Source organism: Denticeps clupeoides, chromosome 14 (assembly GCF_900700375.1).
Source record: "Denticeps clupeoides chromosome 14, fDenClu1.1, whole genome shotgun sequence".
Taxonomy (NCBI): domain Eukaryota; kingdom Metazoa; phylum Chordata; class Actinopteri; order Clupeiformes; family Denticipitidae; genus Denticeps; species Denticeps clupeoides.
This window is the reverse complement of record NC_041720.1, coordinates 7,995,686-8,010,158: the sequence shown is the minus strand read 5'-3', so window position 1 is coordinate 8,010,158 and position 14,473 is coordinate 7,995,686. Positions and strand designations below refer to the sequence as shown.

The 14,473-nt window shown below is 42.2% G+C and overlaps 1 protein-coding gene across 1 annotated transcript; it reads left to right on the top strand.

The window, feature by feature from the left end:
• The first annotated feature begins 396 nt into the window (after positions 1-396).
• Positions 397-3,772, top strand: LOC114763586 (bifunctional protein GlmU-like). The gene is made up of 3 exons (XM_028953350.1): positions 397-422; positions 2,973-3,158; positions 3,443-3,772. The coding sequence occupies exons 1-3, from the start codon at positions 420-422 to the stop codon at positions 3,692-3,694; spliced, it is 441 nt and encodes a 146-aa protein (XP_028809183.1). The 5' UTR covers positions 397-419; the 3' UTR covers positions 3,695-3,772.
• Positions 3,773-14,473: the final 10,701 nt, after the last annotated feature.

Here is a 14,473-nt window from a genome sequence, read left to right as displayed (position 1 = left end):
AACCCTCGGTACGGAACCTGCGTGTGATCATGGATGGCGATTTTAAAATGGAAAAGCAAATACGCTCTGTAGTCAATGCATGTTTTTAGCATTTGAGACATTTGGCCTACGTTAAGAGCTTTATTTTGATATCCCACAGTCACTTTTATCACGGCTAAAGTTGACTTTAGCTCTATACAAGTTTAAAACGTTTAAGCACCAGGTGGCGCAATAAGCCAACAAATAACCCACGGCTTCTGGAATCAAAATGTAATGTGTCAAAATCGGCAATTTAACTTTAATTCAGTTCAAACCTTGTCGTGTATTAACATTCTTATCAAATAAATACAGATGAAACAGAAAGTAAAAAAACAGGTCCTCCAACGTCACGTGACGTGTTCCACGTGAAGAGTTCAAAGATCAGGTGGCGAAAGTCCAAAATGGTATGTTTTTTTTTTTTAATCGTTTAGTAAATTGTTTAAATCGCGTTATAAACCTCATATTCCGTTTCTGTGTCAAGTTAACTTTTTCTTCTTTTTTTTTTGTTCCAACTTTGAACTCGGAACCTCTAAGCTGCACGAACTCGAGACTTTCGTGCGACGTGCGGAGAAAATAATAATAATAACTTGTTGTGTACATTTGTTTGATCGCGCGAAGTAAATTGAAAGCGCGCGCAAATACCCGCAGCCGTGGCGGGAAATAAAAATCTGTCGCCTTTTGCCATTATCACGGTCGCGCTGAAGCACCCTTTAAGCGAAACGTTGCGTTTTCTCGATCTCCCGGCGGCGTGAGTGTTTGTTTGCCGCCGTGAGAGGGGATTTGGGTTAGATGAGCAGGAAACAATGAAGGACAAGTGCCTCGGGTCGAATTATTAATTGGCGCGCTTTAAAAGCACGTAGTCATGCTGTCCTCTGCTGGAATGGCCTCAGAATCGGGTTACAATCACTTGTTTTTGGTGTTTTGTCATAGATTTGAGATTATATGTGTAAAATGGAAAATAAGGATTTCTGGGTCAAGTTGATCAAATCCCTGATAGAATTGATTCAAAGTTGAATTACGGTCACAAAGGTTAAAAATTAAACGTTAAACCAACATTGAAACAACTTTGTTTTAGGATCTTACAAATGAACAAAAACGAATCAGTGTTGTCTGAATGGGTGATGCTTCTCCCTGGCGACATTACAATGTTGTTTGAGTCAGATTTTGCTATCTGGGTTGTCGGATTTTCCGGAATTCTGTCCTCAGATCTGCCCCTCTAGCCTCGCACTCATTGATCTTTAATTTGTGAATCTCCCACTGCGTCCCCGGATTATTCCTATTCCAGGCTGGAAGATGGATTTGAGGGAGGGATCTGGGAAGAAAGGGTTTAATTCCGTGTATTATAATGAATCGCTTTCCAGGTGGTCCCTCAGACTGGATAGAGCGCACACAAGCGTGCTGAGGAGACGGTCACCCATTGGCTGCTGGTCACGTGACACATTTTCTCCAATAAATGTGCAATAATGTTACTATTTATGTTTGATGCGTTGGAGGCCCTTCACCTCGTAACGTCATGCTAATGGATGTGAGGCAGTTTCGTTTCAGTTTTGTCGCCTACATGCTGGACGCTTGCCATTGACTGATAACAGCCATTTAGGAGGGCATAAGTTGAACCCCTGTGATTTTCCCCGCAGGCCGGGGGTCAGGTTTGTGGTTAGTTGACCGTAATGATCTTGTTAGCAATATGAATGGACCACCGCCTAAGCAAGTGTGTCTTTTCCAGCCCACGTCCTCTGCCGTCTGTAGCTCTGAGCTGGAGCGAGCGGTTTGGCAACGCTGCGTCGAGCGGACCTCTGAAAGGGCCCGAGACGGAAAGAAACCTGGGGAAGCCCGGCTACGACTGCAGGATGGGTGACAGGATCAACACTAACTAGTTAACTGGGGGAAATGATGAAGACTGTGGGCGGAGCCCGGCTAAATTGGAGGCTGGTTGTGGGCAGGCCTGACAATGCCGCAGCTGGCCCGCGGCCCCGAGTGTGGGGCTGAAAGGGCCGGCTGCCCTGCAGCCTCCAGGTGGCCCTGGCTGGGCCTTTTCAGTGTCAGGAGTGTTTAGAGAAATCTGGGGAGAGGCGAGAAGATAAGGCCCGGCGTTGCCGAGGGGGAAGGGGGCGCGGAGAGAGGGGCCATTGAGGAGGAACAAGAGAAGGAATGAGGGGCCGATGAAACAGATGAGCGGATAAGAGAGCCTCGCTGAATGGAGGCAGTGACCCGGGTGCACACAAACACAAACAGGGCTTTTTTTTTTTATTTCTCTAGTCATTTATCGTCGGGCCACATTTACATTCATATACAAACACAGATATACTCTCTCTTCAGCACATGCAGACGTTACTTGGATGTGGATGCCATGTTCATAGTGTGATTCATGTGGATAAATTTAACCGAAGCACATAAATAATTGTCCCTGAAGCTTTATTTGATGAAATGTCTCTGTTGGGTTTGTTCTGTATGGTTGTGTAAGCCACATGGAAGGAAAAATACAAAATATGGGGATATCCTGATGGGAGTGGCGTCTTCCAGAGTGACTGCGCTTCCAACCCACGGGCAAGTGTCATTTAAATGGTCTGTTATAATGGGGAAAAAAAGTGTCCTGCGGCCACCAGATCCCAACCCAACTCAACCTCGATGGGAGATTTTTATTTTATTTTTTTAAGAAACGTCCAGCACAAGAGGAGCTCATTTGAAAGGCTCCTCTTGGAAGTCTAGGCAGAGCTATATGTCACTGTGATCCTCATTGAGATTTTTATGCTTTTATTACACCTGTAAGAAATTTTACTGACCACATTTTTGTGTTCATTTGTGAAGTTGCGGTAAACGCTTGAAAATAGCCTCCCAAATCCTCAGTGTAATTCAAACTCAGTCATCAAGACACCTTTTCCATTCGATTATTGCGAATGTGTTTTAAGTGTGAATGCGGTTAACGGCCCTGTGCATCATGTCGCTCCTCTCCTCAGGCGTGTGGAGGCTCGGCGCTGCAGGTGTATGCGCTCCGTCTGGGCCCTGGGCAGGAGCTTCTCTCCTCCCTGCTCTTGTTCGTAGCGGAGAAGGGGCTCCAAGCGCCGTTCATCATCACCTGTGTGGGTAGCGTCACCAAGGCAACGCTCCGACTGGCAAACGCCAGTGCGGAGAATACCAATGAGGTACTTGGCAGCGCTGCTGTTTTGGCAGCGGCACAAGCGCCGCTCACGTAGCTGTGTTCTTTTATTTCGCGAAAATAAAATGACTGTAGTGCCTGCAATCAGCTTGTGCGCGGTGAGACGGGGTCGGTTAGCATGTCTCCCACCTCGTCCCACATTCAGCTGGAGAAATCCAGGACTTGAAAAGCATCATGGGAACGTAAAAAAAATAAATGAATTCATTGAAACCTGCTCCTGATTTGTAGTCCTGAAATCCCCGCCTCACCCACTCGTCTCCACAATGTCAGGTGGTTCGGCTGCAGGAGCGCTTCGAGATTGTCTCTCTGGTGGGCACTTTGAACAAGGAGGCTCACCTGCACGTCTGCCTTTCGGACAAAGCCGGGAAGACGGTCGGGGGCCATGTCCTTGGCGACCTGGAAGTGTTCACCACGGCCGAGGTCCTCATCGGAGAGGCCACCGACCTACGGTTCAGCAGAGAAATGGACAAACGCACTGGGTTCCCGGAGCTGGTAGTTGAGCCTCGTCCTGGGCAAAACTAAAAATGGAGTAACATGTCTCACCAGTTTTATCGTTATTTTTTGCTAATTGTTATAATAAAGCAACTTTAGATTTCACTCTATCTGTGACCGTTTACTTTTTGTAGAAAAGCTGGCAGATGCACTCATCTGCAGTACATGGGTGTGTTATCCTGTTTTTTAAATTGCTGAATTGTTTAAAATGATTTCAAATGGATTTTAAATAGAAGAATTGATGAATTTGCCATTTTTTTGCTTTAGAAATAAATAAATTTGGCCTATCTTGCTGGTTAGTTACATCAGGGCAAGGAGGAGCTACTAGTGCGTTTCCTCACCAAAAAAAAAATCATTTAATTCAAGAATCATCAATAAACGGATGATTGATCATAATGAATATTTTTAGTAAAATTGTACAATAGTAGTATGTTCCATACTAAAATATTTATTGAGATTCCCAATTATCAACCAAGCACCATGTTGTTAACTTTTGATGCTACCTGTTAGTCTTACAGTCTTACTTTCACTGTTTAAACGAAGCCTCTAATTTTGGTGCCTGTCACAGTAGGCCTGATTCCCACCAACATCCCACTCCAGACACGCTTTAAGACGGATGCCATTTTCCTTGTGAATGTGTCTGTCCGAACAGTGGAGGATCTGGCATCAGTGGAACGGCTGTGGCTAAACCGCTGGGGACGTGGGGCAGCCCCTCCTCATAGATGTTTAACTAAACCTCTCCCTTTCACTGGGTCTGACCCCCTGATTCGCGGAGCACAATGTGGAAAACTCCCCAAGGATTAGCCGTGACCCTGGAACAGCGGGATACCGGACTGGAGAAAGGGGTCCAGATCGGCTGGCCCTGTCTGAGCGGGTGGTGCACATTGGTGGGAGGGATGAGGATGTTTGTAAAGACCCCTTGATGGAGCATTGCTCACTTGGATGTGATTTTAATGGAGCTTTGGGACTGTTGGCATTAACAGTCCTGACAGAATTCATTACCACTTTCAGAGATGGCTGCTGTTGGTGGAGAAAGAGTTCCTGTGGATATTCATGTATAGAAACAGGTTTCAGCAGCTGCTTCTTCATTACAGAGATGCATAAAACGAAATCCGTATTTTTCTAAATATAGTGAAAAATGTGCCGTTTACTGAATAACTGGGCAATACCATATTACCTCCTATTTCAAATTTTACACAGAGGGGCCATGCAGTACTGCCATCCAAATCCACATTCAAAACCAGACATGGTCACAGTTCCAGTAGGGAAACACTCCATTATACCATATAAAAACTGCTCATGTTGAATGGAGCCCAGCCGCCTTTCTTTGCTGCTATTTATTGACGCGCTGCAGAAAAATCCTTTGCAATACACAATGTGAAGTCTTTCTAATGTATTTCTAGTCCGCACAGGTAAAAAATACTGAAGGATTCTTTGTTGAAGGATGACCAATGTGAATCAATGAAGGCTGCACTAGAAGTCCTTTCACTCCTGGTGCAAATGTAATATGGTATAGGTGTGTGTGTGGGTGTGTGTGTTTTGCTTCAGCTAGTTAAGGTTTTCAACTGGCTAACTCCACTGGCAAACACCTTTTAATGATCCTGGCACTTGGCATTTAATCCAGTAAGTCAGGAGATCATGAACAACATGAGACATCCGAAGATTCATTTTTCCACATGGCGTGGTGTTGCGGTAATGCTGCTCTATTTGTCGCCATGGTTTGAATATTCTGGAAATTTCTTCACTCTGCATCCTCTCTATTTATTCTTACCAATTTGGTCGGTTCTGTGTCCCCTGGAATTTTCTTTGCAGTATAAGCGCTCTTACGGGTTAAACTCCACACGATAAATGTCAGCTACTGTAAGCCTCTCTGAGGTTTCAACGCTGACCATGATCAACAAAGCTTTTGGTCTTGTTGCATTCACGGCATTTAGAGTGTTTATGTTAATGTATGGTGGCGTGTGCTGTTCGGCACCGCCACACAAAGGACCCTGGCGGGGCAGCACTACAGATACATTTACAGATTGTGCGGAAGAGAGGCAGATCCTGTAAGTGGCCATTGAAATGAGCTGTAGCATCACTTAGCACTCAGCTCACTGCTCTCAAAGTCCAGGCTGTAGTGTCCTCCCTCCCTCTCTTTCTCTCTCTCGCTCTCTGTCTCTCTCTCTCCTCGCTCCCGCACCCAGAGCCGAGAATGACTTTTTGCTGCAGTTCATGTCAGCGCACATTCTTTATTTTTTTTTCTCCCAAAATGCCACTGTTGCAGGTATATTCTCCTTGAGTTGGCTAATCCCTTTGCATAGTAATGCATCCTACCAGACCTTTCGCATTTAAAACAAATGCGGAGTTCTCGAACGGGCGGTTTGGTGTGGGTAGCATGCTGGAGGATCATGGGTAAATGATGAGGAGGTCACACAGCTGAACTGCACAAGTGTTTAAAATATAGGATTTTTTGGTCATTTAATTGTGTGGTAATGTAATTAAATTGCTGCTAATAAACACAGCGGTAACTTTGCTGTGGTTTTCAGGTTACGTACATCACTGCCCTTCTAAAACGTCCTTCTTCTGTAGGACCCTTCGTAATACCCTGGTAATACCAGTCAGTCACAAATTTACATTTACTGCATTTATCCGACGCCCTAATCCAGAGCGATTTACAATCAGCAGTCACAGGGACAGTCCCCCCCCCCCCGGAGCAATTTAGGGTTAAATGTCTTGCTCAGGGACACAGTGGTAGTAAGCGGGATTTGAACCTGGGTCTTCTGGCTCATAGGCGAGTGTGTGACCCAGTAGGCTACTACCACCCTGGGATACACACCCCCATAAGAACTGCAGGTTGATGCAGCGACAGATGACCTAGACTTGTGGGACCATTAACCATCGTGAAGAGCATGGGGGTGCAATGTGCACCCTTCTTGGATTCCCAGACCAACTCCAAATGGGTGGCATTTTTTTGCTCAGTGTGCAAACACAACTTATCAATGGCCTGGAGTTCATGCCAGCGCCCCACAGTCTCAGTACAGCATAGGAGGGCACAGACTGCAATGTTTTCTGTAGGGTGTAAATCTGTATGTCTGCTTTCCAGTATGCTCAAATACGCATTCCCATCTGAAAACCCTGATTTTCCAATAGTTGCAATAGTCCCTCCAGTCTCCTTTGTCCTCTCTGTATACCAGACCAAGTGCAGAGTACACAAAGTGCCTGCTGTGCTGAGGTACCCCATTGTCTATGTCCTCTGCCTTTGCTATCTATAGTTGTTGGATCCTCTCATTGGCTCAAGAAAGATGGAATCCTGATTGAGAAGCAGAATATGTTCAGAATCCTCTGGGCTCCAAGATACTTTGCATAATTTGTGTGTGTGTGTGTGTGTGTGTGTATATATATATAAACTACTGCACATACAGTAGTTTCTCCTACCTTATGAGACATCTAATGTCAGACTGTACTCAAGCATGTCTGAACATGAAAATCTTTTAAAATAATAAAATTACTTGGCCTTTTTAAAGGTCTGTCATCTTCAAAATATATGTCTCTAACCATTCCTGAGCACCCTGAATATGTGAAATCGTTGCTTTCTTGTTGATGCATAATAATGCATAATAATAATGTAGTGAGTAAAGCACTAGTGCATAGCCATAATGTGGACAAATGACTAATGTCCCTATTTAGGTACATGGGATTGAACTCCTGACTCGGTTTGTGACTCCGCCTCCTCCGCCTTCTCCTTGCATGAGAAAGGGTGCGGCGTAATTAAAATTAAGGACACAGCTAGAGCACCTGCTTCCCATTGGTCTCATTATCACAGCATATGCTTTCAGATGCAGACGAGTAAAACAAACAGTTGTGCCGAGAAAGGAAAAAGGCAAACTCATTTAGGGAGACATCCATCTTCGACCGGTACGGGGCTGTTTAGGGGGACGGCTATGAATTTGGGGATGGTAGCCAATAGGAAGCAACATCATGTCTGCTAAATGGCGAAGCCTGGAGTAAGAGGCACAAAGAGTTTTTTCCAGGAATCTTTGTGCTTTTGTGTGAGTCTGTTTGCACAGCCTGCATTGGTGGTCCATCCCTGTGGCCCCCCAGGGACCAGTTATTCTGCACATGATGCTAAGCAACTCAAAGACTTGCATTGTAGCCAGTCTGAGAACGTAGACGCTTAAAACGACCCTCAGATATTGAAGAAAAATGTTCAATATGTACCGCAAAAAAACACATACCACTACTTGCATATCAATAAAATTGTACATAGTTTATATATACGTACGGTATTTAAATTTTTTCAGAACAAAGTTCAAAATCAATGGTGAAAGGAAAAAACTGAAGACGAATATTCGTGTGCACTACTAATGATATTGAACTCGGCCTCTATTTTTGCAACCTCTATTATTGTGGATAGGAAGACAGCCTGGCATTTCAGAATCACACCAGAGACAAGTACACTGCTGCTATGCCACACCATCTGCCCTTTGCAAGTTGATAACCTGCCTGATAATAGCCTGTTTAGCTGCTGATACGTTAATATAATTATATTCATGTCCAGCCAGTCTCCTATTTGACAGCAAGAGGCAAAGGAACAGAGCAATCTGTCAAACGTGGGCCGACGGGCCAAATTAAATCTCTAAATCCATTTGTTACTACAATGGATCAGCTTAATTGGAAAATATGATATTAATACCTTCACACAGCACCTTTTGTACATGATTGCTTTAGGGATTCAGAATAATGGCTGCAGTGTCATCAGTTTTGGATCAGTGCCATCGTAATTTGTGGTGCCTACAGACCATTTTTATGTGACTTATGAATTCACTGATATACAAATGTGTTTTGTGCATTGAGCTTATACCTGCAAAAGAAATAGGAGGCAAATAAAAATAAATAAATTCTATCTCCTGCATGCTTAACGTTTTTACATAGATTTTTAAGCACAGTAGATTACATTTTTCAGATGTGCAATAGCAGTTTAAAACTTGTCCTTTGCTTTTTTGGGGGGTTTAAATACATTCTGATTGGTGCTTTGGTGCTCTGTTGACATAAATAACACATACATTTTTGTTTTCTTGCATTTTTATAATTGTAATTTGTAATAATTGTCATTTTTGAATTAAGATTGTTCTAAACGATAAATGTTTATATTTATTTTAATGTATCCTTTCACTCCTGGTGCAAATGTAATATGGTATGGGTGTGTGTGTGTGGGTGTGTGTGTGTGGGTGTGTGTGTTTTGTTTTTATATTTCATATTTTCATTTATATTTTAATCTTTTCATAGAATTTCATAGAGGAATACAACTGGCATGGCTTGTTTGATCGGAGTCAAGATTCCATTACTCTGACGCTTTACCAGAATTGAGTTTTGTGCTCAGTGTTAAGCACCGGCTTTGGCAAAGCCCTACCACCGGTGGCTCATCCTTGACGTTCTATCACCTTAAAGACGAGGACAGCTAATAATCTGATTTCTGTTGTCAATGGCTCCCTTGTACCTGAAGGAGAAATATGTCTTCAAAGCAATTTCACCCAACAGTCTGGTCTGAGAGTTGTCATATTACAGTCTAAATAAATCAATTAACGTGGAATATAACAGCATATATATTCTTTAATTATTGTATTAAAAAGTACATAGCCAATAAAGCCACTTTACATGTACTTGGAGTCACAAATGAGGCATATTTACAATGGTAAAATATTTCTATTGTAAAATTATTTTATATGTCCCACACAAAGCTTTTTTTTTTTTTGCCCAACAAGAAGACAGAGAAAAGAGATAGTGGGCAGCATGCGATGGAGGTAGAGAGCGCCGAGGGTGCAGGAGAAAAGAGAACCCCTGACGAGTAGACCTTCCCTCATTAGCCAACCCGCCTGCTAATGGGCTTCTGACGCTATCGAGACTCTAACCAATTTCGCCCAGTGGGGGACCCGGGACCCCGGGGAGTCGGCAGTTTAAGATGACAGAACCAAAAGCGTGGATGTCGCCACTTTCATGTCAAAGCCAATCCAGCAAATTTCCCTACTGTTTGAGGCAGCCCACCTAATTATAGAAGTTTCTTCGTCTGATCACAGCGGCGCGGGGGCATCGCCTAGTCGGCCATGGCTAGTTATAACGATGGAGAACACGCTGTTCATGTTTGCTCAGGGGCAGCACCCCACCGTGCTTACACAGCCTGTACATGTGTTGAGTTTAATATAGTAACTGAGTTTCGTGAACTTTAACGTTGTTCTGCCATTTTCATGTCATGCTCTGCTCCACATGGATAAGATAAACTGTTGCTAAAAATACATATTTTAGCTCAACATTTATGCCTCTTGTTAATTAAAGAACGTGTTCTGAGTTCAAAGATGGGAACAGGCCAACGCTAATACGCAGGTAGGAAAAGGATCACGGCGCGTTCCTGGAAGCCTTGTCAGTCAAGGCCATCCGACTACAGCTGATAACACTGGCCACACAGGGACTTTAAAAAAAGTGTCATTGGGGCTGAGACCAGGCAACTGAAAGTGGAGCATTGTGAGTGACCCACAAGAACGAAAGATGGCTACTTACCTTGGCATAAAGCTAATCGCCATAATGCACAGGGCAAATTTTTCAATCAATGATGAAATCTAGGGTTAGGGGGTTAATGCATGGGCTGGGTTTACCTAAAATTGCTGCTGTGGTCCCAAACCTGGTGCTGTCCATTTAAACGTGTGGCCCCACTTGAAATCTTGTATTTAATCCACTCCTCTCAGAATTTGTGAGTTTGCATTGGGATTTAAGCTTCTGCACAAACACATTTGGAGGGCTGCAGACAGCTGGTGAGGCCACAGATTTATTGACATAAGACTGCCCATTAACTCCCTGATATGCAGTTAAATGTTGGCTATGGGAAAAGAAAAAAAAAACATTTTGTAGACATTTGTTCATAACAATATTTTGATAACACAACAACAGCTAAAGCAGAAAGTAAAAGATTCTAATCCAAGTGTAGATCATATTTGCATGTTATATTTGCATTTTCCATTCATTTTCCGTCCATAAGGGGTCAGTATTGACCAGGTTTAGAGTGCTGCAGCTCCTGCAATTAAGCCACAACATTAAAACAACCTGCTTCATGATTTTTTGGTTACACAACTGTCATCAGTGAATGTGTTGAAGTGCCATGACTCCAGGTCCCAAGGTTTTCCAGCAGAACATAATCCATACAAGTACATTGTAGGCGCTGTATAGGACCAGTATGAAGGTCTTCAGATGCTCTGATTTGTGCCTGGCAATACAATCTGGAGATAATCAATTTTATTTGTTTTCACTGGTCAGGGGTTTCACTGAGTTCAGTATATATTTTTAATCACCTTTTAACCCAACAACGCCCATCTCGTGACATTAGTACATGTAGTAACTAAAATAGTAATAGTAAAATGTAGTAACTAAAATGTACTAATAAAATGTATTAAAAATCAGGACAAGAAAATAGTCAGAACCTGTGTTATCTCCCTCACATGCACACACAGAAATGGCAATGAAAATCTAAGATAAAAATACCTCTGTAATATCATTAAAAGGATTCCTTTTCACTCACACTCATTAACTCGTAGCTCCTGATTAACTTAGACTGTGTAATAATTTGGGGTTATCTGTGCTTAATGGATTTCAGAACTATCTGCAAAAGACTGTACGTCAAATGGGATCTAAATGGTTCGCATCAACCCATTACTGACAGAAGTTAATTATTCGAGTATTATATCTAATACTCTCTGATACACATTTTATCTAAATTGGACTAATATTAATGGGAATGTTTTGTATTTACTTGCTGAGTGCTTCATTATTTTAAAACTGGTAAGATATTGCAGTTGACTGTACCACAGCCCCTTGATGTGACAAATGAAAGGGCATGTTAGCCCGGAATCATTGTTTGACATGTTTTCCAGACATGACTTTGAATAATGCTTATGCAGTGCATGAGCGCAAATTTTAGACGCGGTGCAATAATAGTCATTTCATTATACCAATTCCAGTCACATTTAAAGTGATTCCAAGGTTACACATTTGTAACCAGCAAGGCAGGTTTAATGGAGACGTCTGAATTGCTCGGATGTAGTGGAAGCTGAAAGCGGTTTTAAAGTGTGAAAGGAAGCGCCTCTCTTATGTCTTGCCTGCCACTTTAACTCATTTTCTCACCAGCAGCCTAACCAAATGATAAGCGAAAGTGCTTTCGTTCCCCCAGTGGGAGCAGACTGAGCAGCAACCGTGACTGATTCAAATTAAGTGCTGACAATGGTGTTATTAATGCCCATTTCAGAACAGCAAGGGTATACAGCCTTCATCCGATTGCAAATATTAAACGGTATTTTGCCAGACAAATTTTGCCAGACAGAAGGATAGATGGAACAGGGAAGACCCAGGAATAATCCCTCAGGGAATAAGGGCATCAAGAGTCTTACAGAATAAGACTTACCAGCATCACCAGCAACAACTGCAGCTTTCTGTCTGTAGGATAGACATCTGGGGAGCGCCTGTATGATGCAATAGTCGTGAACAGGGACAATGACAAGGGAAGCTATTTCAGGGGAGGAAATTGTTCAGCCTCCCCCACACCAACACCGTCCCTCAATCTTGTCTGATGGAATTCTGCTCCAGTGCTGGCTAATTTTAGCCAGAGTCAAAGTGACCCAAAATAAGCCCAAATAAGCCCAAATAAAGCCCTCTCAAGAGGAGCATAATGGAGTTTCCTGCAGGTTCCGAATGCGGTGGCTTCGGAGACCGGAGCGTGGCCATGTGTCAGGGACGATGCAGTGCACTAGGGTTACGTACTCTGCCTTGGGAGAACCAGCACGCAAATGCATGGCAAAGCCAGCTTGGGAAAAAAAAATAATTGAATCCCACTCCAGCTAGAGGCTAACAGGGGGAAATGTGTTTGTTATTAAAATCCTTTATCCTCAATGCCCATCTTCAGCATTTCCATACTAATGGGCAGGTAAGGGCCCTCACACTGGCATATTACTGGCCACATCAGGCCGCCTGCCAGTGTGGTTTCTTGCTTTTAACCGAGTGCTTTCAATTCACATCGATTTAGCCCAATTAAACTGCTTTGCGTCTACCGAGAGAGTGTTTCAGAGCCCCTTTAGAAAACCACCCTATTCAATTAGGCCAGAGGAAGAGATCGATGATGGATCTCATTGTTTTATGGTTTAAGAGTGGAAATGATATTGCTCTCCTTCTTTCACCCACCTCACCATCCATTGAATCTCAAGATGACCAGAACTTTTTAGATTAAATTTGTAGTTCATGGTAAGTGATGTTATGCTGATGCATTAAATTGTATGTCTGTGGTTTGAAATTCTTATGTGCAGAGGTTGAGATAACGACCGGACAAGAGGATGGATCTTCACGCATGTGAACGTTTTCTGTTCTTTAAATGGGATACTTTTTCATTTTTTTGCTCAACACCTATGACAAGAGCCTTTCCCATGTTGTTACACATTCACCTGCTCTAAACTGCTCTAAAACTTAAAATAATTTAATTATATACTTACATCTATTATAGTTACATCTATGTATTTTCAAAACAGTACACTGACATTTTACATTTAAGCAAATTATTGAGCATGTTATGTTCTTAAAGCAATAGTCTATTACTTAGCATTAGCATAGCCTTACTTTAGTATAGCATTGTTAAAGTTGCACTATAAGAAGTGTTCATTTTTGGTGTGGTCTATGCTCTTTGTTGTAACTTCACACAGATATTGCTGTTTTAAAGTTGTAAGTTGTAGAGAGGATTGTAAAGGGATGCTAGAACCATTGCTAATGTCAATGCTAGAGTGGGTAAGACAATCAACCAGAAAACCACAATATCAAAGATCCAAACCTTCCATCCTAAAAAAAGACACTTAACCCCCGAGTGTCTCTAACTACTGATTATAAGTTGCTTTGGATAAGGGGGTCTAGTAAATGCCAGAAATGCACATGTTAAAGGCTTGGCTCAGGGATTCCATGAAGATTAGATTTTCTGTTCTGTACCCACTTGGTAGGCGCTTATTCGATAATAATTATGTTGAAATAATTATTATGCAGCAAATGGTCCTAACAAAACAGGTTGTGTGTATAGTGCAATTTATTTGTATTTACACTGAGTAGCTAACTTATTTGTACTGAGTTAGCTGGTAATTACTTGTTCCCTGAAACTCAGATTTGATGTGAAACAACCGGTGACAAACGTGACAGACAAAAGTAACAAACAAAAAGCTTTTGCAGGCTCTTGATTATCTCACAGCTTTTTCATGTGTTCATACATTTGTGTTCATACATTTAGTATGTGGTTGTGTGATCCAATAATTACATTTTGGTCAGGGCTGAAAATACCGTTCTGTTGATACAGCACTATTTGATCGTTCAATTTCTATATCAGTGTCAATGATCAAAGTTTGCTGACTGTGTTATTCATTTATCTAGTCTATATACTTGCCACTGTATCCTCACTACAGTTCTCCAGAATAGGCAATAATAGATATTGTAAAATGATTCGCATTCTACATAATGAATACGTTCAGAAATAAACAGCCTTTACATATGTATTTCTTTTACTTTTAATGAACACCAGTGGTTCTGTGTGTTCTGCTTTATCTTCCATTTATTTAAAAACATTGTGACATTCAGTTTTAATGAATGGAATTGCTTTCATCATTCTTTACAAAAGATGAGAAATTTATCTATAAAGAGCCATGAAAGCTCTCTAACTCACTCTAGTACTCAAAAGACAGCGTACAAAATGAGTTTTTTTTCTAACCAGAGGATAACAAAGCTAATTACAATTAAATGCAAACGTGACACAAGGTGTGAACC